The 21,436-nt window shown below is 60.9% G+C and overlaps 1 protein-coding gene across 1 annotated transcript in view; it reads left to right on the top strand.

Moving 5' to 3' along the window:
* The window catches only part of DAB2IP (DAB2 interacting protein), a 111,973-nt gene that overhangs the window by 72,163 nt on the left and 18,374 nt on the right, over window positions 1–21,436 (top strand). Inside the window, 3 exon segments of the mRNA XM_062207631.1 lie at window positions 17,096–17,249; window positions 18,707–18,805; window positions 19,591–20,145. Coding sequence (XP_062063615.1) covers window positions 17,096–17,249; window positions 18,707–18,805; window positions 19,591–20,145 — 808 coding nt within the window.

Raw genomic sequence — 21,436 nt, 5'->3', positions numbered from 1 at the left:
TGATCTGCCCCCAGAATGAGGAGAAACCAGCCAGAGCAGAGGGAAAGGCAAGTGCAAAGGCGGGATTCCCAAGTATGGTGGTGGGCGGGGTCGGCATGTTAGGGGCGGAGCCTGGAAGGAACCTCTGGGTTAAGGCTCCTGCAGCTTCCTGGACCCAGGGCGCAGGGCATCGGCCTGCACCCTGGCAGAGGGCGGGAGACCTGCCTGTGGCTGGAAGAGACTGTTTGCTTTCAGGAGCCTTTCTAGACGTCCTGGGTTTGGAGGTTGTGCCATGCGGTTACCTGGATGGAAGACTGTAATTTTCCACTTGTTCCCTGGAGGACCCGGAAATCTCTAGGTGTTGTCACCACTGTGGTTTTTCAAGTTGTTTTTGAAATCTCGGCTTGGAAGGCGCAGACTCAGTGTGTGCTTTGCAGGAAGGGGGACTCCTTCTGGGCCCACCCCTTAGATGCTGGCCCAGGCTAAGCCACCTCTTAAAGCAGTGAGGAGAGGCACCCAGGCACACGGCACCCTCAGGAATGGGCCTCTGTGGCCTCGGACTCCTCGGTGACAACCTTGGCAAGATTCTGGGCCGGCCTGGAAAGACCACGCTGTGGCGACCTGGCTATCGGAAGCCGGAGCTGGTTCCCAGGCCGCAGGTGTCCAGGTCTGCGTCTGCAGAGAGACCGGCCTGCCCACTGCAAAGGTCTGTGCATGGCTCTGCGGGAGGGCGGAAGTGGGGCACGGGAAGCTCCCCAGTGGGTGGGTCCCCAGCCAGGTGTGGGGTCGGCCTGGAGGATAGGGGCTGTTTATCCCAGGAGGCAGGGCCAGGACGGACGATCTGCTGGCTTGTCCGGGTCCCTCCCCAGGGCATGCCCTGTGCTGGACCTCGGGGACTGGGTGAGTGGGCCCGTCCCAGGGGCTTGGGAGAAGGAGTGATGGTGAGGGCTGGAGCCTGGCTCTTCACTCTTTCTGGGGAACCAAGCCCTGCCACCCCTGGGAGCTTCAGGTCTTGGGTGGTGGCCGCAGCAGGGAGGAGGTCGAGCAGACCAGGCCGCAGGGAGCCTGGGAGGTGGGCGACAGCAGCTGGCAGCTGATTCAGGCCTTGGGACTGGCAGAGTGGGAGAGTGGACACTGAGGACGGGGCTTTGGCCACAGGCTGTGGAGCCAAGGAGGACATTTTGGCCAGCACCTGACTACCTGCGCCCCGGGCCTCCTGCTCTCAGCCTGCGCCTCTGGGAGACGGATTTCATCATCCAGTCTGTGTCCTCGCGGTTAGTGTTACAGGAGAGAAGCTTTGCTCCTCAAACTTTTATTGATCCAGACACTAATAAAAAGTAAAGGGTTTTTTGGAGTAGGGTTTTTTTGTTTTTTCTGCTGGAGCAAAAAACATTGGTGCTTGAAAACACGAATTCGTCTTCCATCTTCTCCCTAGATTGGGGCGGGAGCTGTGGGCTGGCTTTGTTCAGACCTCACCTCTTCAGGAAGCTTTCCCTGGCTGCTCAGGCCTGCGGCCATCTGTCTGTCCGTCCCCGAAAAGGGCCGGGGTGGTGGTGAGTGGTGTCTGCCCTTGGACGGAAGCAACTGATAAGGTTAAGTCGGCGGAAAAACAGTCATTCCAGAAGGGGTGAACGTCCCCTGTTGAAATGTAAGGCAGGGAAGTTGTCTGTTCTGTTCAGCACCTGTATTCCCAGTGCCTAAAATAGTGCCTGGCACATAGTTTGCACTTAATAAATATTTGCTGGCTGAATGAGCAAGATGCTGTGAAGGAAACAAGCCAAATGTTTCACAGAGGAGGAGCGATGGGCGTGGGGCAGGGCCCAGTGGAGACGGAAACATCAGGGAAGCATTTTGAGTTCCAAAAGATGCCAGAAGCCAGCTATTTGGAGAGCGGGGGAACTCCTGGCCCTGGCAGCAGCCGGTAGTGCAAAGTCCCAGAGGCGGGAAAGTGGTAGTGTGGGGGTGGGGTGTTGCGTGGTGAGGTCAGAGGGTGGCGAGCCACTCCTGCAGCTGCTTCCACCTGGGGAGGAGTGCAGTGGAAGGGCCTTAAGCCCAGGAGGTCAGCGGTCTGATTGGTACTTCCCAAGGTCCCTCTGTGGCAGGGAGTAGGTGGGGGTGTGGCGGAGTGGGAGGGCAGGCAGCCGGCCTTGGGGGCTGCCCAGGAGCTGATGGATCGGACTTGAAGACGAGGGGAAGGGAGGGCTCCTAGCTCTGCCAGCCAGGCGCGCTCCACGTGGGACATTTCAGGTTTGAGATTCTGGGAGGCCTCCTGGAGGAGATGTGGGGCCGGCATTGAGCTATGTGAGTCTGGAGCTCAGAGCAAGACGAGGCTGGAGATGCAAATTCAGAGGGGGGAGCCCAGGGGAGTGGGAGTGGGTGAGGTGGCCAAAGAAGTATTGGCTAAGGAAGAGGCCTCCAAGGTCAGAGCCTGAGGATCCCCAGCACCTGGAGGGGAGGAGGCCAGAGTGCCCTGGATGGCAGGGGCCGCTGGCTGGCCTGGGCAGAGTGGCAGGAATGAGGAGAAGCAGTGGGGTCAAGACCACAGGTGTGCTGAACAGAAGAAGGGAGTGAGAAGGAGGCCGTGGACAGAGAAGTGTGTGACGAGCTGGGCTTGTCCGGGAAGCTGAGCAGGGGAGGGCCAGGTAGGGGCTTAAATGTTTGCTGTCCACCTGCTTCGGTTTGCTAGCAGCTTACCTCGGGGACCTCAACCTTGGCCATGCATCAGAATCCTCCTAACAGAACCCCCGGAGGTGCTGGTGCAGGATGGCTGGGCGGGCCCCCCAAGAAGCCCCCTAACTGATAGTGAACAGCTGAGTCCTTTCTCTCCGCGCTCTCTTCTTGCTCACTGCCCTGTGTGTGTCTCTTTCTGACTCAGGTGGAGTCTTCCGACCCTTCTTTCCCCCACCATCCCCGTGCCTGGTCCCAGGCCTCGCACTGAGCGCCTCCTGCAGCTTGCTTTGCTCCAAGGGGCTTTCCCGGGGCAGAGCTCCACTTCCTCCACACGCCAGTGGCCCCTGTCTGGACGCCTCCTTTGTGTGATTCACCTGAGACATTCGAGAGCCTTTACAGATTCTCCTGGAAGCCAGGGCCTTTCCAGCCCCCAGCGCTTTGCTGCTGATGGCCCTGGGGAGTGGCGGGGTGGGGGCAGCTTAGGGGCTGATGACCCCTGGTGGGTTTCAGTGTGCTGCCCAAATGACACTTAGATGTTTGAGTCATTTGGGTTTTCACATCTGTCTGCAGGGGACTTGGCTACGGCTTCATTTTGTATGTGAGGTACCCGAGGCCCAGGCAAGGGAAGGGGCTTGCTCCGACCTCGACCTTGACCTCGCAGGTGCTCAGTAACAGAGTTGCAGCCCGGAACTCCACATGGGGTCTTCCTTTCCCGACTCACCCCGTGGGTGAGGCGGTAAGGGTGGGGTTCAGGCACCCTGGTCTCCCACTGGCTCTCGGGCATGGTGGCCACGTGCTCTGCCAGGGCCTTAGAGCTTTCCCCCTGCTCCCAGGCACCTGTCTCCTCTGCTGGGCCGCCCCGCCCCGCCCCGCCCCGCCCCTGTGCTTAGCAGCCTGAGCAGGCTCCAGGAAGCTCAGATGAGGCAGCCCTGAGCCCTGTCCCGAGCTGGGGATCCCCGTGGTGGAGGAGCCTGTCTGTACAGCTTGTGCAGCTGGTGCGCAGCTGCCGTGGCCAAGCGGCAGGACTGGATCACGTCCTGGGGAGACACCTGGGGAGCAGGGAGCTCAGGTGAACCTCAGAAGGCGAGGGCACGGGGCTTCACCTGCAGAGGTGGCTTTGGGCCCTCTGCCGTCCTCCCTCCCAGCAGGGCTCAGTTAGCCGGGGTTAGGCTGTTCTCAGGCTTCCGAGGGTTCAGGCTGCAGCCCAGCCTTTCTCTGTCTTCGTCGCCTGCTGCCCAGGCTCCCTCTGGGGGTAGCAGGAGTGGCCTGGCCCGGTGGTCACTAAGGGTCCTGTTACAGAAAGCAGCTGAAGCCCTGAGAAAGAACTACGTGGGAAGTGCTTCCCTGTTTTGTGCCTCCGGGGCACAAAGCTCCCTGGGGCAGCTTCCTGCAGTCTAGCTGAAGGCAGGCCCTGGCTCCCTGGCTGAGTCAGGCCGGGTTACAGAATCCTCCCACCACCCTCTGATAGCAAAGTCTGTTATTCCCATTGTACAGAGCAGGAAACAGAGGGAGACCTAAGAGAAGTAACCTGAGTTGTCCAAGACAGAACAGACTACAAGCGAGTGCATAGTCCAGATTTGAACTCGGTCTGGCTTCAGAGCCCCCAGTCTTAACCACCTGGCATTTTGAGGACTGTTTGACCTTCAGGCTCTGTTGAAACAGAGGAGGGGGTAAATCCTCGAGTGGCGTGGCCCTGCAGAGTTCGGCCTCATGGCTACAGCTGGCCTTGGCTTTTCTGTTAAGTGCAGGAGTGGGGGACAGCCAGCCCGTGGGCCATATTAGGCTTGAGATTATTTGGTCTGGCCCTGCAGAGGCAACCACAGCCAGAGCTCCAAATTCCGTAAATCTGTAGCAAGCTACTTTTTTTTTTTTTTTAAGGATTTATTTATTCGAAAGGCAGAGTTATAGACAGAGGGGGAAAGAGAGAGAGGTCTTCCATCCACTGGACCAACCCAAAGCCAGGAGCTTCTTCAGGGTTTCCCACATGGCTACAAGGGCCCAAGCACCTGGGCCATCCTCCACTGCTTTCCCAGGCCACCAACAGAGAGCTGGATTGGAAGAAGAGCAGCTGGGACATGAACTGGCGCCTATATGGGATGCTGGCACTGCAGGCAGAGGCTTAGCCTACTATGCCACAGCGCTGGCCCCACAGGCTAAATTTTAAGTTGATAATTTTGTATGGCCCACAAATGAGGTTATAAATATCCAAATAGTCCTTGGCAGAAAAAATGGTTCCCTGCCCTGCCTTAGGGTTAGAGCCCCTTAGCCCTGTCAGCCCAACCACTCCTGTTGCCAGACTGGCCCATTCTTCTTGGAGGGCTCTAGGGGCCAGGTTCTGAAGCCCTGGCAGGCTTGAGAACCCCCACCCACTGCTGCTGCAGCAGCTGGGCAGGCCTCACCCACTGCTCTAGACAACAGGAAGGGCTCTGCCGCCTGCCTGTGCCCTGGCCTCGGACAGGTTCCCTCACCTGCCTCCTCTGGCCTCCCAGCCCGGACGGGAAGGACCCGGGTGCAAAGTCCCCCTGCCCCCAGCCTCCCCTTCCTGTGCCGTCTCCTGCCCCTAGCATTTGTCTGTCTCCTTTCGCGTCCTTCATAAGGCATCATTTCTAGCCTTCCTATGACAAATGATGCCTCTTTCTCACCCCCTTTTCCCTCAGGAGAGAAAGATGCTGGAGGGTGTGGAACAGGTGGGCCTGGGTCAGGGCGGGAAGGAGGCGGGTAGAAGAAGGAATCTGGCCCAGGTCGACCTCAGCGGGCTGTGTCCCCTCTGCTGGCCTCAGCCTGTCCCTTCTGGAAGGGGGTGACAGTGCTACCTGCCTGTGCTTTGCTGTACTGAGCGCCCAGCCTGGCACCTAGCTGGGAGGCAAAAGTGGCCACCGCTTCTGACCTTACTTTTGCGCTTGGGCTGTGTCTGAGCTTCTCTGGAACCCTTAAGTGAAATTTGGATTTTTACTAATGGTCATTTTTTGCCTGAGATTGTTCTTAGACGTCCAAGGCCACTAATCTCCTAACTCTTGAGGTTTTGTTTTTTTGCCTTATTTATATATTTTTGCTTTCCTGTTTCCTGTACAGAAAAAAAGGATCTGTGCCTTTAAGTCCCAGCAGGCCCAAGTGGGACACTGGCCCTTTAAAAGCACATAACAGAGTTGGAACATAGCCTTTGTTTAACTAGCCATGATTAGTCCCAGCGGACAGGGCTGGAGTGGGATGTCTAGGGCCAGAGCGGGGCTGGACTGGCTGGAGCCAGTGGGGAACGGCGGGTGGCTGGCCTGGCCGCTCCGTGTCCCCCACCTGGTGAGCCTGGTGGCTGAGCTGAGGGATGGTGAGTGGTCTGAGCGGAGGTTGGAATGAGGGAGACTGGGGAGGAGTGAGGCTGCATGGCTCAGGGCTGCCTACCAGCCTGCAGGCCCAGGGAGACCCGAACTAGCTGGGCAGCTGCAGCACGGGTCCCAGCGCGGCTGTCACAGGTGCCTGGTCTGGGGGGCGGGGGTGGGGTGGGAGCCGGAGCTGCCCAGGGGTGCCACTGGCGCAGGGAAGCGGCGAGGCATCAGGACGGTCCTCCCAGGAAGCGGGACACCGAGGAGAGTGCTGTTGCCCTTCCTTTTCCCAACAAGGTGGGCTGCTGAGAACCGGGAAATGCCAGCTAGCACCAGCTTTCTGGCCTTTGCTCCCAGCCACTGCACTCTAGGCTCAGCTGGGCTGGGTGGGGCTGTCCTAGGGTTTGGGGGCAGTGCCATCTCCACGGCAGCTCCCGGGTGCAACTTTGCGTCATTCTCCTTCTCCCTTCCTATATCTGCCCTCTGATCCTTCGGGCCAGGGGGCGGGGGTGGGAAGCTGGGAAGGTTGTGTCCGGGCCTGGAGTGTGTTTTGGCTCTAGCTCAGATGTTTGGAATGATCGTCAGGAGCCAGGTCGCTTTGATGTGGTGGAGTTGTCCGAGGAGCGGTCCCGGTGTCTAGAGATGCAGGAAGGATTTGCCTTGTTTCAGCGACGCCTTGGTGCCGGCTGGTCTTCGCTGTCCTCGCTACAGGGGCTGGGGGTGGGCAGGCTGCCCACCAGCTACGCATCCTCACCTTCTCCCCTGACCAAGGCCAGGGCTCGGTCCCCAGGGTGGCCCCAGGATTTCTGTACTTGCTTAAAGGTTGGCACATTTGGTCACACCGATTTTCGGTGAAGAGTTGGGAGTTGGAGCCCAGGTGCTGGGCCACGTGGCCCTTCCTTGTCCCTGTGGACGGTGATGCTGGGCCAGCTGCCTGACCTCTCAGCCTCACTTTCTTGTGTACTTGTGGGGGACCCTGGAGGAAGTCATTGGCTCTGCTGGGAAGTTTTTGGAGAGGGTGGCCTTTGAGCCAGGCATAGCCAGGTAAGGAGACCGCAGCTGCAGGGCAGGTTGCAGGTGGGCAGCCCCCCATGACTGGAGCTGGCTGGGCCCAGCAGGCCAGGTGTGACAAGGTCGGGAGCGCTGGAGCTGTGTTTTGAGGGTCTTTCAGCCGTTGGAATCTCTCAGTGCGGGTAGCACATGACCAACAGGACTGGCTCAGCCTGGAATCAGCCAGCATGGGATGTGGGGAAAGCTCTGGAGTCCGGCACACTCTCTGGCTGTAGGCCTCTGAGCCTGTTTCCTTAACTGTAGTTAGCTGTGTGAGGGTCGCAGGTGTGACCTGCTCAGTGCAGAGCCCGTGCCTGCCCCCTGCACTTCCTGGGGGGTTTGGGCCGGCAGTGGCCTGGGGCTGGTGAGTAGCTGCCTGAGTGCCATCACTGGTTTTCTTCGCCACACTTCTCTGTGTTCCTGCCTTTGCCGATGGCCTGGGAGCCCGTGGCCTGCTGGTATCTGCCCTCTCTTGTGGTTTGCCAGTGTTAACCCCTCCTGGCTGTCTCTGGTGGTTACGTTCTGGGGAGTAGCAGCTCTGGTGCCCTGGTGGTTACGTTCTGGGGAGCAGCAGCTCTGGTGCCCTGCTGGGACTCCCAGACCTTAAGCTCCTTGGCTGGTGTACTGATGGCTGTGAACACCACGAATCCTCAAATTCTGGCCCAGGTCAGGGCGCTCCGTGTGACAGGTGGGAAAGCCGCAGTGCAGGGAGGGGAGGCCCGTGCTCCTTGGCCCGGGGGCCCTGTGGGGCCACAGAGCCCCTCCATACCAAATGGTGGCTGGAAGCGAAGAGGCAGCAGGGCTAGGGAGGAGTCCTGGGTTTGTTTCTGATGTGTCTCTCCTTGAGTGGGGGATGTTGAGGCGCCTGCTCAAGGTGGCCTGGACTCTGGCGCCTGCTCTTGCAGGTGGGATGGAGCAGGAGAGCAGCTGCACTGGTAGGTGGGAAGGGTCTGCTGTTGGGGCCAGTGAGACAGCTTAGGAATGTCAGTGGGCCCAGGCAGAATCCAGGAGAGGCCCAGAAGTGCTGGGTGTGCCTGGGCTGGGCCTGGGGCAGTCTGGGCTTATCACAGGGGCTCCATTTCCAGAACTCACTGCAGGTCAGGTGACCCTGCGGCTGCGACTCGGCCCCATCTTGTAGATGAGAAAACTGAGTCACACACCTTAGTTAATTAGGTAGGCACCGGGTCATGGGTGGAGGAGATGGTACTGGAGCGGGTCATGGGTGGAGGAGATGGTACTGGAGCGGATGCTGCCTCTGCCCTCACAGTCTGAGGAGGGGCCAGCGTGAGCCCAGGAGGGCTTCCTGGCAGTGGGGACCTGGGAGGAATTAGATAAGCCCCAGAGAAGCCACTTCCTGGGGAATGCAGTACTTGGTTTTTAGCTCCTTTATATTTTATTTCCTTACTGCCCGGAGGCAGCTGTTGGAGGTGGGGAACCACGGGTGGCCTGGTCACTGGGGCCAGCGACTGTGAGCTGAGCACTGAGCTGTGCTCAACGTGGAGGGGGAGGAGGCAGGCACAGACTGAGCTGCGGAGGAGGGAACGCTGCAGCCGGGGCCTTGACCCGTTCTCAGGAGCCGTCCCAGTGGAGACCCAGGCAGGCGGCAGGATGAGGACGGCCCATAGGCTGCGGCCAGGGGGGCCTGCGTGTGCTGGAGTCCACGGCAGCAGGGTCACTGCAGGTGCGGAGGTCAGAGCCTCTGGTGCTGGGGTGGGAGTGGGGTGGGGTGGGCCCTTTCCTGGGACTGAGGAGGTAGAGGAGGGCTTAGGCTAAGGGTGCCCCTGCCCCCCAAGATCTCTGAGTGGCTAGGCTGACCCTGGCACTTTCTCCTGGGCCCAGGGAGTAGCTAGAGAGCTGTCTCAGCTCAGAAGCGGGGGCGCGCCTGGCCCTCACCTCACTTTGGATTTGCCCAAATCTCATGCTATTCAATGAGTGTTCCTTGGGTTTTCTTTTAAAATTCAGGGCACTCTGCTGTTCTACTGAGGTTTATGAATGTTTAAAAACTGCTTTGCGGTCCCCAAAGTAATTTGACAAGTCTGACAGCTATTGATTAAAACCCGAAATTATTCAGGCTGCAGAATGACTTGGGGGATTAGATGGAAAGTTTTTTTGTTTCTTCTCTCGATGTAGCCCCCCACCCCCCAAAAAGGAAAGAAATAGGATGTGGTGGGGCAGAAGCACTCATGAATGTGTTTTGAAAACCCCATCCTGCTGGGGGAGGCGGGCGGGGTCTCCTCGGGGTGCTGGAGGCTGCCTCCTGTTCAGGGACCCCTGCTGTGCCTGCCCCCGCCCCCCAGCCCCATGGAAGCAATGAGGCGCTGGCTGCCGTGGTGTGAGTCCCGGTGGATGTGGTGGGGACAGCGCTGGAAGCGGTGACAGCGTGGGGGCCGCTGGTGTGGAGGCGTTGGCGTGTCTGTGGCTTTCTCTGCAGGAGCTCAGCACACCAGGCAGTGGCAGCCTGGTACAGGACAACTACTTGGTCGGCATTGTGGGTTCAGGGGAAGAGAGGAGTGGGCCCCGAGGTCACAGGTAGATTAAAGGTGGAGCCAGCACTTGTTGACCAGGTTCCCCTCTCGAGGGACAGGCCCTTGCCGGGTCACTAGACCTGGCCCAGCATGAGGGAGATGCCCGCACTGTCCAACAGAGGGTGGTCAGGCTGTTAGGACCCCAGCTTTCATTTCTGGACTGCATGACCCCATCAAGCCACTCCTCATCCCGCAGTAGGACAGAGAGTACCCTAAAGCTTCCTTCACCAGCCTGTGCGTTAGCTGGGGGTGTGTGTGGGAAAGTTGCCCCGAAAGCAACTGGTCGGCCCCGAGTCCAAGATCCTTCCTGCCTTCCCTCTCTGCCGGGCAGCCCTGCCTTTTGTGCAGCGCTGTTGAGAGACGCTGCGTGGGCTCTGCCAAGAGCACCTGTCACTCAGCCGGTGAGCAGCAGGTGCATAGGAAGCAGCGGTTAGGTGCAGACGGCCCCAGTGTCACTCGTTCACTCAGCACACACTGGACACTTCAGTAGCCGTAGCAAGTGATAAGCCTGTGCCAGGGTACGGACCCTCCTCTGCGAGCCGAGCCCTGCAGTGTGGGGTTCCCAAGGCCAGAGGGAGGGCCGGGAGGCCAGGGTTCAGGGAGTGCACGCGGGCGTCACCCTGCTTCCTGGGGACTCTTCGAGGACCTGCCGCTTGCTTTGGGCTGAGAGGGAGCACGTCCCAGGGCCCTGTCATCCCGGGACGCCTTCCCAGGCAGGGCAGCCAGCCTCCCTGCCTTTTTAGGAGAGGCTCTGTCTTCCCATGGCCCTGGGGGCCACCAGGCAGCTGCATGCTTCTCCCTTCCCGTGGGACCCCAGCTGGGCCAGGAGTGAGCACCACTGGCCTTCTCAACTGCGGTTCCCAGGCCCGCGGGGCAAGACAGCGCTGGGTGTCCAGTCCAGGAGGCCAGGGCCCTTGGCCTGACTGGCAGGGTTTCCAGCCCTGCTCCTGGGCCTGCCTGCTGTGACAGGCGGGGTGCTGGGCGTGCACTGGCCTGCCCGGGGCCTGGAGGTTCGCTGAGGTTCTGACTCCTGAATTGGTGGGGCTGCTAGTCTTCGGGGCACTGACCCTGCAGAAACCAACCTTGTCCAGGGTTTTTCTTGCTTCCAGGCTTGGGGGTGGTAGTAGGCAGTGGACAGTGGCTTTGGACCACACGAGCTCTGGGGCTGGGGACTGCAATGCCCAGAGTGGCCCCCTCGCTGGGGTCTTCTGCCCGCCCCAGATCACCTTCCCCCCCCACCAACTCCCCTTAATGTTGGCAAGTTAAGGCTTCTTAACTTTGAGACATCCCAGAGTGTTTTGGCAGAGGTTATGGGTCCACGTGTTGCAGGTAGGGAAATGAAGGCATGGAGAGTAAAGAATCAGTTTTCATCAGGTAGGACTGGGAACACTGGGAAGTGCAATCCGGTCACTCCCAGCCAGACGTGTAACCTTTCCTGACAGTGACACCTCCGGCCCCTGGAGTGCCCCGTGGACCATACAGTGGGTGACAGGGACAGAAAGGCCACATGTTCCGGGACCAGCAGCACTTACTCTGCTTCGTGGGCATCTCTTCTGATCCCTAGAACAACCCTGTGAGGAAGGCGTGTCGTCATCGACGCTCCCAGATGGGGAAGCTGAGGACTGAGGCCCAGAGCTGAGCGCCTGAAAGTGCCCAAGGTGGTGGTGGCTTTTTTAAAGATTTTATTCATTTTAAAGGCAGAGTTACAGGGTTAGGAGAGAGAGAGAGAAGAGAGAGAGACAGAGACTCTTCCATCTGCTGGTTCATTCCCCAGATGGCCACAACAGCCAGGGCTGGGCCAGGCTGAAGCCAGGAGCCAGGAGCTTCATTCTGGTCTCCCTTGCCGGTGGCAGGAGCTCAAACACTTGGGTCATCTTCCACTGCCTTCCCAGACCATTAACAGAGAGCTGGACTGGAAGTGGAGCCGCTGGGACACACACCAGCACCCATGTGGGCTGCTGGTGTCACACGTGGCGGCTTTACCCACTACACCACATGCTGACCCCAGGTTGTATGTTTTATAGGAAATAGAGAGTGGGCTTGCTCATACAGCTGGGCACTGGACCCTCCATCATCCTGCCTGTTTGCAGCTCCACGTGGCAGTCCTGTGGTGTGCTCTTTTGCGCACACCTGTGTGCGAGTGTGTTCCTGGGGCCCACTCCATGCCTGTCTGCACGCAGCAGCTGGCCTGCAGGCCCTGGCAATGCAGGCCTCTCCCCACCCACCCATGGCAAGTCATCAGTGGCCCCCCAGCTCCTGCACATCCACTTCAGGGACCGGGCACCTGCTCTCTGTAAAAGCATCTGGGGACAGGTGCGACTGAGCTGGAGCTGTCTCTCCTAGTCCCAGCCCTGCCCTTCAAGGCCACGTAGGACAGCCCCTCCACACTTGTGAGATTTGCAAGGTGACCCCGAGCCCCTTACTCTCCAGGCTAAAGAGCCCCACTCTCAACTCCTGCACCCAGGGCTGAGGACAGTTTCACTGTGTCAAGTAGGGCTTTGTGATTATTGCAGGCTCCATTTGGGGGCCCCCCTCCCTCCTTGAGATAATGGAGCATTTGCTGGGCTTCTGTGTCACTAACCTTTTAAGAGAAAAAAGGCTCACAGTTGAAAAAAACAGCATGTGGGTTGGCTGGGAGGCTATCAGATAAGGCTGTGCCCCAGGAGCTGGGACACTGTCCCCTTGTTCCTGCTGCCCAGGCCTCACAATGAGCTGCTGTTGGGGCCTGGCTCTGCCTCCAACGGCGGCTCCACCCATGCCCGTGCCCACGTGTCCTGGAGTGGGCAGGTCACAGTGTGCAGTCAGCCTGGCCGTGGACCTTCCCGGCCAGGCTGTGCTAACGGAGTCAGCCCCAGTCGGCCGCTCGCTAGTTGTGTGAGCACAGGCAAGGCTCGGCTGTCTGAGCTGCACTACCGCAGTCCCCAGGGGGTGCCTGTGAGAATGAAGCAGGTGGAGGGGTGGCAGGCAGGCAGTCCTGGCATGGGTGGGACTCAGGTGACTTGGTTATGAGCCGCCCGGCATCCTGCTGGGGGCATCAGGCTGGCTCTGAAGTGGAGGGAAAGGGGGAGTAGGCTGAAGAAGCAGCCGGGCCCAGGACCCCAGGAGGTGGAGTCCCTGGCCCAGTCACTGAGCTGTTGGGGATGTCCAGGTCACTCGCCAGGATGTGTGGCAAGAGGCATTTCAGGTGGGGCTCAGCCACCAGCTTGAGCCACCTGGGACTTCATGATCCTGCAGGCTAAGGGAGCGAGAGAGGCTGTGCTGATGAGAGGCGTGTCCCAGGGAAGTGCTGCCCCGGACCCTGGCCAGACCAGCTGTGGGCAGCGCTGGAGTCCAGGGCAGGCAACATTAGCCTGCAGCCTTGGCTGCCCCGTGTGGGACCTGGGAGTCGCTGGGCAGCCCGCTTCCTCCTGGGAGGTGTGAGGATTCCATGGGCTCCTGTGCCACGGAGCAGACTCAGTTTGCAGAGAGAAGGGCAGGGACTCCAGGACCTGTGGTCCCCGAGGGCTGCTGGATGCCAGAGAATCGGTTGTGTCTGTCGAGAAGATCTCGGACGGGACTGGGCTGGGGGCGGGGAGCAGGTGCAGCTACTGAGCGAAGGGTGAGCTGGCCTGGGGCAGGGGCATTCCGGAGGTTCTGGGGTAGAAGTCACAGGGCTGCTCTGTCTCTTCTCCCAAGGCACAACTGTGTCACCAGGGCTCAGGCCGATCTCTCCCCTCCAGGCTTGGTGGCTCTCAGTTGCTAGCGTACTGGGACTTTGGTCCAAGAACTCTGAGGCTCTGAATCAGGTCCTGGCCAGGAGACAGCTCTGTGACAGACCTTCCCACCCCAGGCTGATGAATGTCACTGTTTGTTCAGGGAGTCCAGGAAGGCTTCCTGGAAGAAGAGACACTGATGCTGGGTGTTAGAGATTGGGAAGGACTAGGGTAGATGGTACAGTGTGTGTTCAGAGACCTGCCTGAAAGGCTCACCATCCCTGGATTGGAGGAGCCCAGCAGGCTGTCAGGACCAGGCGCTGGTCCTGAGTGCTAAGTGCCAAGGTTAGAGCAGAATCCGTGGTCTTGAGGCCCTGCCTGCCCTACCATGGCTCAGAGGTCTGGGAAGGGCTGCCTCCCGTGTCTCAACGTGGCAGCTTCTGCACCTGCTCGTGACCAGCGCTTCCATCTGCGGCAAGAATCCCGCCTCCTCTTCAGGCTGCGGTGTGACAGGGACACTAAGCGTCAAAGGGCCTCAGTTTCTCCCCCATACCACAGGAGAGAACTCAGCATCTGTGTCTTGGGTTTGCGAAGATTCTGTAGGGTGGTGTGAGCGATGGTTCGGGCGACCCAGGGGCACTGGTTCTGCCTTGGCGAGGGGACAGGCGTGTGGCTGGAGAGCTGGACCTGATGGGGAGATGTGACCCAGCCCCATGGGTGTGAGGAGTGGGAGCCCAGGCCTGGGTGTGGTGGTGTGCAGGGGAGGACGCCCCCAGGTGAGGTGCCACCTCACCGAGCTGACCGAGGCTGTGGACCCCACGGACCACAGGAGGTCAAGACTGAGCTGGGCATGGGGGAGGCCGTGCACTGAGTCACTTTCTCTCTCCCTTCTGTCCCCTGGGCTGGGGAAGGCAGAGGTCCTATGTCCATGGCATCAGCCCTGGATCCCATGCCACAGAAGGCAGGTCATGGGCCCCACTGTGTCCCCATCTCAGCAGCGTCCTCGGGTGGATGGAGAGACTGACTCCTCCCTGGGCCCACATAGCTGTGCTGTAAAATGAGTCGGCTCATGAAGACCCCCAGTAGACTGGTGTCCCCCTGAAATGAAAGCGTGCCAGTGACCACGTGGGTGCCCACACTGTGCTGAGTGGAGGTGGCCACCTCCACCTGCTAGACCTCTCCTGAGAGTGGAGTGGGAGCAAGGCGAGGTGGAGCACCTGCTGTCACCCCCTTGGGCCCCAGCTTCTCCGGTAGAGAGGCCGTGCCGAGCTGGGGCAGCCTTGGTGTCTGTTTCCCTTCCACCCTCCAGTGGGCTCTGTCCCTGGTGAGGCAGTGGCTGGAGATGGGAAAGGAAGTGGCCCAACCACCCTGGCCTGAGCCGAAGGGGAGGTAGGGTGAATGCCTGCCTTGGCGTAGACTGGCTAGGGGGTGCTATGGACACGGGACAGGGCTTCCTTGAGAGGTGGATTTTGGGCCATGTGGTGGTTCTGCTGGGTCCAGGAAGCGACCAAAGGTCCATTTTGCCTTCCGAACTGGGTCACCGTAGTCTCTGGACCCAACTGGGGTGAGGATGCAGGATGCTGTGTGTCCGGGCCTGGTAGATAGAGAGCTGGCAAGGAGACTCCCGGGTGAACAGGAGTTGTATGCACACCTCAGAGAGCAGAGGCCCCTGCCTCCCCCATCCAGGAGCTGCCCGCTTCTTCCTCCCAATGAGCTTGACCTGCAGGGCTGGAAGCAGCCCGTGGAGAGGGCGTGGGAGCGCCAGGCTGCCCAGCTGCAGCCTGCTGGGCCAGGCCAAGCTAGGGCTCCTTAAGGGCCCTGAGCTTCCCACAGCCCTCTGTTCCACCAGCAGCCTTCCCACGGCACCCAGGCCAGCTGGGGCATGTTTGTGGAACAGGATGGTGGGGAAGGAAGAGGAGGGATCTGCAGCCACAGGCTCCGGGCTCGGGCTGTTTGGGGGTTTGGCCTGGGCTTGTTGGGCTGCAGGAGCAAGGCCCCTTGGGCAGGTCTGCTTGTCTGCACCATACCTACCCATCTTCCCCCCAGGCCAGGTGTGCTCCGATGCCCGAGGCAGGAGGCAGCCTCAGCTCGCCGGCTCCTCCCTTCCTGCTCCCTAGGTCCCTGCCCCTTCCACCCTGCCTGGCAGGGTTTCCCAGGCGGGGCCGGAATGCAGCCTGATCGGAGTCCGTGGGCTGTGATTTTGGTCCAAGACCTCAGGCCTAGGGGCAGTGGGTGCCACCCCATGCCAGGCAGGTGACAGCCTGGCTGGCGTCTGAGGCTGGGTGTCTCTTCCAGTGAGGTACAAAGCCCCATCTGGGAGGAGGCTGCCTGGGCCCAGCCCAGGGGCAAGCAGACTGGCCTGTGGCATTGGTCAGTGCTGCGCTAGGGAGGAGGCAGGGACTGGGGGTCTGCATACCTGGAGCGGTGTGGTGTGCTCCTTTGGGCACTGGGATGTGGCAGGGGAGGGCAGGTGTGGGGCAGCAGGAGCACCCAGGTGGGCCACGCTGGGGAGCTCCGCAGGGGCTACCCAGGGACGCTCCTAGCTGCCGCCTCAGCCGTCCCCCGGCTTCCCTCTGGTTCTGTCCATTCCCTCAGAGCTTTCGGAGGCCAGCTTCGTGCTGGGCCCAGAGAGCCCGGAGGAGGAGGGTGCCGGGGTCTCCTGGGTGGGCTGTGTGGGTGTCCAAGGGCTAAGGTTTCATTTCCAGCTCTGATTCTTCACTGCGCCTAACACAAAACCCCAGATCCCATGGTGGGGGAGGGGCATGGGGGAGGGGGCATTGCCATGGAGGTGTGGGGGTGGGGGGTGTCCTTCAGCCTGGGAGGCCTTCTGGGCAGGGCCCTTCCAGAGTCAGGGCCTCAGTCCCCTCCCCCTGGGCAGTCATGGAAATGGGTGTACAGGACGTGTGCCTTGCAAGGCTGGGTCTGGTGACCTTGCCAGGCTGCGAGTCTCTGGAGGTTGGGGCCTGAGTGAAGGTGGGGTCTTCATGTCACACGGAGCCCTTGGCTCATGGGAGGCCAGGAGCCAAAGGCAGAGAGTATCTGGAGAAGGAGGTCTGCACGGGCCCAGCGTGGGGCAGGTTCCTTGCCAGCTGCAGGGTGCGGGCCGTGGGTACCAGCAGCCAGCGCTCAGGCTGCAGGAGGGCTCCTGCAGGCCCTGCTCTATGCAGATGGCCCTGCAAGAGGACATCCACTCTCGGGCGTGAACTTTACCAACCGTGCAGCAGGTGCAGTCAGAAGTGCCATGCGATGCGCTGAGAAAGGCGAGGTGTGAAGGAGAAGTGGCTTGCCCAGGGCCACAGAACAGTGGGCTGCGGACCAGTCCAGGCCCAGGCTCCCTTTGGGTACTGGGGGCATCAGCTGCCGCTGTTCCTTGTGCCTGTGTTGGGCCCCTGAGCCCCTGCACGAGGACCCCAGGGTGGCTCCGTATCTCGGGTTCCGTGCAGAGTGTAGCTTTCCCGCCGCTCTGAGCTTGTCTGTCCTCTTCAGAAAGAGGTCCCGGGACTCCCCTGCCTTGCGTGGGGCAGGGGCCAGGGTGTGCGATGGAATCTGTTGACGGTGGTGCCCTGGAGAGGTGCCGGGACACGGTGAACACTTTGGTTTTGAACGGGGCCAGGGCAAAAGGGAGAGGAAGTGGGAAAGGGCCAGAGCCCTGTAGGCTCTGCATCCAGCCAGCTCTTCGGTGTGGCTTCCCTCCACCCCCAATCTGTCTTAAAACAGAAGGGAGGACAGACTGAGGGGAGAGCCCCTGCCTCTGGGGAGGGGAGAGGGGACAGGGACGGGGTGGGTAGGGCTGGGGAGTGGCGCGAGCTTGGCTGTGGCTGGGGCAGTCCTCACCTGACACTCCCAATGCCCACCTCCCCAGGTCCCATCTGATGCCCAGGCTGAAGGAGTCTCGCTCCCACGAGTCCCTGCTCAGCCCCAGCAGTGCGGTGGAGGCGCTGGACCTCAGCATGGAGGAGGAGGTGGTCATCAAGCCGGTGCACAGCAGCATCCTAGGCCAGGACTACTGCTTCGAGGTGGGTCTCCCCGCACAGGGTGGTTGCGATGCTGCTGCGCCTCTCCACCGCTCCGGGGGACAGTGGCTGGGGTCTCTTAGTGGTTTTTGGTTCCCAGTGCAGCTGGGGCTGGGGCTGGGGCTGGGGCTGCGGAGGCCGGGATGTGTGGAAATGGACCAGCAGCTGTTCTCCATGCTGGCCCGTGGAGCCGCTGGCTCCAGTGGGTGAGCGTGAGTGAAGAAAGCCCGTGTGGAGCTGCTTAGCCCCAGAGCCTGTACCTTAGACCCTGTTTGCCCCCGCTCCAAAGTCCGTACGGGAGAGTGGGGGCTCCTCCTGTTCTCTGACCCAGCCAGGGCAGGGTGTTACCTGGGATTGCCGTGTGGTCCAACCCGGGAGGTAGCGAACCAGGCCTAGCAGGGCAAGAAGCTGTCAGATGTCGCCCAGCAGTGTTCCTGGGAGCTCTTGCTTACTTCTCCAGCCCCTCCCGTCATCTTCCTATTTCTGGGACAATTACCCCCGCTCCACACTCACCCACAGTTTGGGGACCTCTGGTAGAAAGAGGAGCAGCCTTTGGGGGACTAGCATATCAACATCCTGGCACCCCTGGCCTGGTGGCATCTATCCCATACCCGTGCCCGCTGGCTGACCTTTCTGGTTCAGGCTTCCTGGCCAAGCCAGGCTTCATCTGGGTTCTTACCTCCTTGCTGGGGCCGGCCTGAGACACGCCTGCCCGCCCGTTCACAGCAGGGGTGCTGTGGGTGTGCAGGTGCGGCGTAAGGAGTCTGGTTTCCCCAGGAGAGCCCTGGGCCTGGTGTCGAGGGCAGTGGGGACTTGCAGAAGCAGCCTGGGCCAGGCTCCCTCACCTGGGAGAGACATTCAAGCTGGGGCAGGGAGATGAGTCAGAGGCAGGCAGGGAGGGGAGGGTACAGGTTCCGGGCAGGGTGACCCCACGGCGCACCCGAACAGCCCAGTTGGCGTCTCTGCAGGCCAGCTTTGCGTTAGGCTTCAGGTCCCCTCGTCGTCACTGTTGCTTGGCCAGTGAGAACCCTCCGACAAGGTCAGCTGAGGTGCCTGTTGTACCTCCCCGTGCGTGTGTCCTTAGTTGAGCTCCCCTTGGGCTGCACGTTGCCCTGTGACCCGGCAGGGCCCCTGTTCCTTCTCTCCCGCCGTCTCAGGGACAGGCAGGTTGGGGTCAGGAACTGCTCTCCTGTTTGGACCAAAGGACGCCGAGGCAGGGGTGAGGAGCTGGGAGCAGGAGCCTGACGCTGCAGGTGGGGCCACCGTCCTGCTGCTGGCTTGCTCCGGGTCCTGGGTCTCAGTGTACCGCCTACAGGACGTGACCTTGAGGGGGTAACAAGGGCCTTGTCCTGCCTCCTACCTGAGGCCACAGTGGAGACCACAGTCCCCTGAGGTCTTCTGTCGCCACTCAGCCTTGCATGGTCCCTTTCCCTCTAACGCCATCCTGCCTGGCCCCACAGGTGACCACGTCATCGGGAAGCAAGTGCTTTTCCTGCCGGTCAGCAGCCGAGCGGGATAAGTGGATGGAGAACCTGCGGCGAGCGGTGCACCCCAACAAGGTAGTTCTGTGCCTCTCTTGCCAAAGCACGGGGGATGGAGGTCAGTCAGACACGAGGCAGCAGGAGGGCGAGGGCTGGCATGGGAGCAGCCGGCGTGGGCAGTATTACTGCGCCCTGAACGAGGAGATTGACTTGGCCAGGCTGGGCCAGGCTCTGGGCTTGTGTTCATGAAGCTACATGTGGAGGAGGCTGTGCTGGAGGAGGAGCTGGCCCTGCAGCCCTTCTGCCTGGAGCCCTTGTGCCCACTTGTTCCTAACTGCTGGGCCATCTCATCCCGCCTGAGACGTCTGCGTCTCCTCCAAGACAAGCACCCTGGTCTGGGTTGGTGCGCTCCTCTGTATCCCCACAGAGGGGGACCCTGGGCTCTCGTATCAGGTTGTGGGCCCCCAGAGGTCATCCCTGCATCTGTATCTGTTTCCCCAGCTGGCTTGAGGGCCTAGGCCAAGTCCTGGTCACTGTGACGTCACTGAGGAAGGGGCCTTAGCAATGGTCACCTCTTAAGTTACTTTACAGCCCAGCCAAGTAAGGAGGTAGTCGTGGCCTGGTAACCTGAGATGGGCCAGGCAGCGTGCTCAGTCTCTCACTCCGTGGGGCGGAGTTTATATTCTCATTTGGTAGAAATGCAAACTGAGGCTCCGGTTGAGTGACCTACCCCAGGTCAGCACCCGTGGGAGGCAGACTAGACTAGAGATCCAGCCTGTGTCGGTCGCCTCCTGCCTCCCCCCTCCCCACACCTGACTTGAAGACTTCCCACATCTGATGCCCGGGCCTTTGTGCATGCGCAGGACAACAGCCGGCGCGTGGAGCATGTGCTTAAGCTGTGGGTGATCGAGGCCAAGGACCTGCCGGCCAAGAAGAAGTACCTGTGCGAGCTGTGCCTGGACGACGTGCTGTATGCCCGGACCACGGGCAAGCTCAAGACGGACAATGTCTTCTGGGGCGAGCACTTCGAGTTCCACAACCTGCCGCCCCTGCGCACGGTCACCGTCCACCTGTACCGGGAGACTGACAAGAAGAAGAAGAAGGAACGCAACAGCTACCTGGGCCTGGTGAGCCTGCCCGCTGCCTCGGTGGCCGGGCGGCAGTTCGTGGAGAAGTGGTACCCGGTGGTGACGCCCAACCCCAAGGGCGGCAAGGGCCCCGGGCCCATGATCCGCATCAAGGCCCGCTACCAGACCATCACCATCCTGCCCATGGAGATGTACAAGGAGTTTGCCGAGCACATCACCAACCACTACCTGGGGCTGTGCGCCGCCCTGGAGCCCATCCTCAGCGCCAAGACCAAGGAGGAGATGGCGTCCGCCCTGGTGCACATCCTGCAGAGCACGGGCAAGGTGAAGGTGCGTGCAGGCCCTGGCTCCCAGGGAGGGCTTCTACCACTGGGCAGGCTTTGTCTCCCAGCACAGTTGGGTCTGACTCCTGAGGCATGAGTGGAGCCTTCAGCTGCCTCCCTCTCGGCCCCAGGGGTGCAGGGTGTGTAACTGGGCTCCCCCAGCACACCCCGGCCCCACCACCCACTGGCCTCGTGACCAGCCTCTGCCCCCCCATCCCAGCACACACCCAGTGTGGCAGACATTCCCAGCAGGTGGTGCACCAGCTGACAGCCTCCCCACATTCACCCAGGTAGGCAGCCAGCCCGAGGCCCACAGGAACACGGAGATAGTCTGACAGCCACTCTGGCAGGCCCTCCTGTGTCTCCACCCCCCGCCCACCTCCTCTCCCCTTTCACTGCTGGCCTGGGGTGCCCTAGATGTGCCGTCTCCCACCTACCCAGCTCAGTGGAATGTGGCTCCTGAAGGCCTCACAGGTGGACCTCCCTTCTTCACAGTGCCTTGGCCTTGGGAGGAAGTGGGCGGAGGAAGGGGGCTGCACCTAAGGCCTCTGCGAGGTGGGTAAGGCCTCCTGAGTTGAGCTAAGGAGCTGGGCCTCGGCTCTCTGGTCGGTGGTGTGGTTTGAGAGTGGCATACATGTTGGGGTAGGGCACTGCCCTGGGTCTGGGTCCTGAGCTCTTAGCCAAGGGCTGGTCAGGCACAGGTTGGGAACTTGGCTTGAGGACCCCAGGGTACAGCCCAGGGGCAAGTGAGTCCTTTGAGGTCCCGACAGAGAAGCCATGGCTGGAAGTTCCTTGGCCTTCTACAGGCCCTCAGCGGCACCCCCACCTGCTACACTGGTGGTGTGAGACAGGTGCAGGACTGGGAGAGGAACTTGCCCCCGTGGCTCCATGGGAGTGGGCAAGGGTACTGCTTTCTGGTGGACCATCTCCTCCCCCACCACAGCCTTTGCACTTGACCGGCAAGGCTGCCATTTAGGCCAGCTCTACCTACCCTGTCCTTCACTGGGCAATGATGCATGGGTTGTGAGAAATGGAGTGGATTGAGGAAGCCTGTGGCTCCCAGAGGAGGAGCGAGGGAGGCAGCATAGGTGCTGTCTTGTTCTGCTGCTGGGTCTCATCTTCCAATGCCTGGTCTGCAGGGCTGGAAGCAGGTCCAGATCTGAAGTTGTCTGAGGCAAGAGGCTGCCCGAGCTCTCGTGGCCTCTGTAGGGGAGGGGAGTAGAAGGTGGACACCCACGCCACTGGGTGCTGTGCACCTGAGTCCCTGTCTCTGGAACACTTGGGAACCTTTGCGAGAG

The sequence above is a fragment of the Lepus europaeus genome, chromosome 12, assembly GCF_033115175.1.
Source record: "Lepus europaeus isolate LE1 chromosome 12, mLepTim1.pri, whole genome shotgun sequence".
NCBI classification, from domain to species: Eukaryota; Metazoa; Chordata; class Mammalia; order Lagomorpha; family Leporidae; genus Lepus; species Lepus europaeus.
The sequence above is the reverse complement of the archived record's forward strand: the minus strand, read 5'-3'. Positions and strand labels throughout refer to the sequence as shown.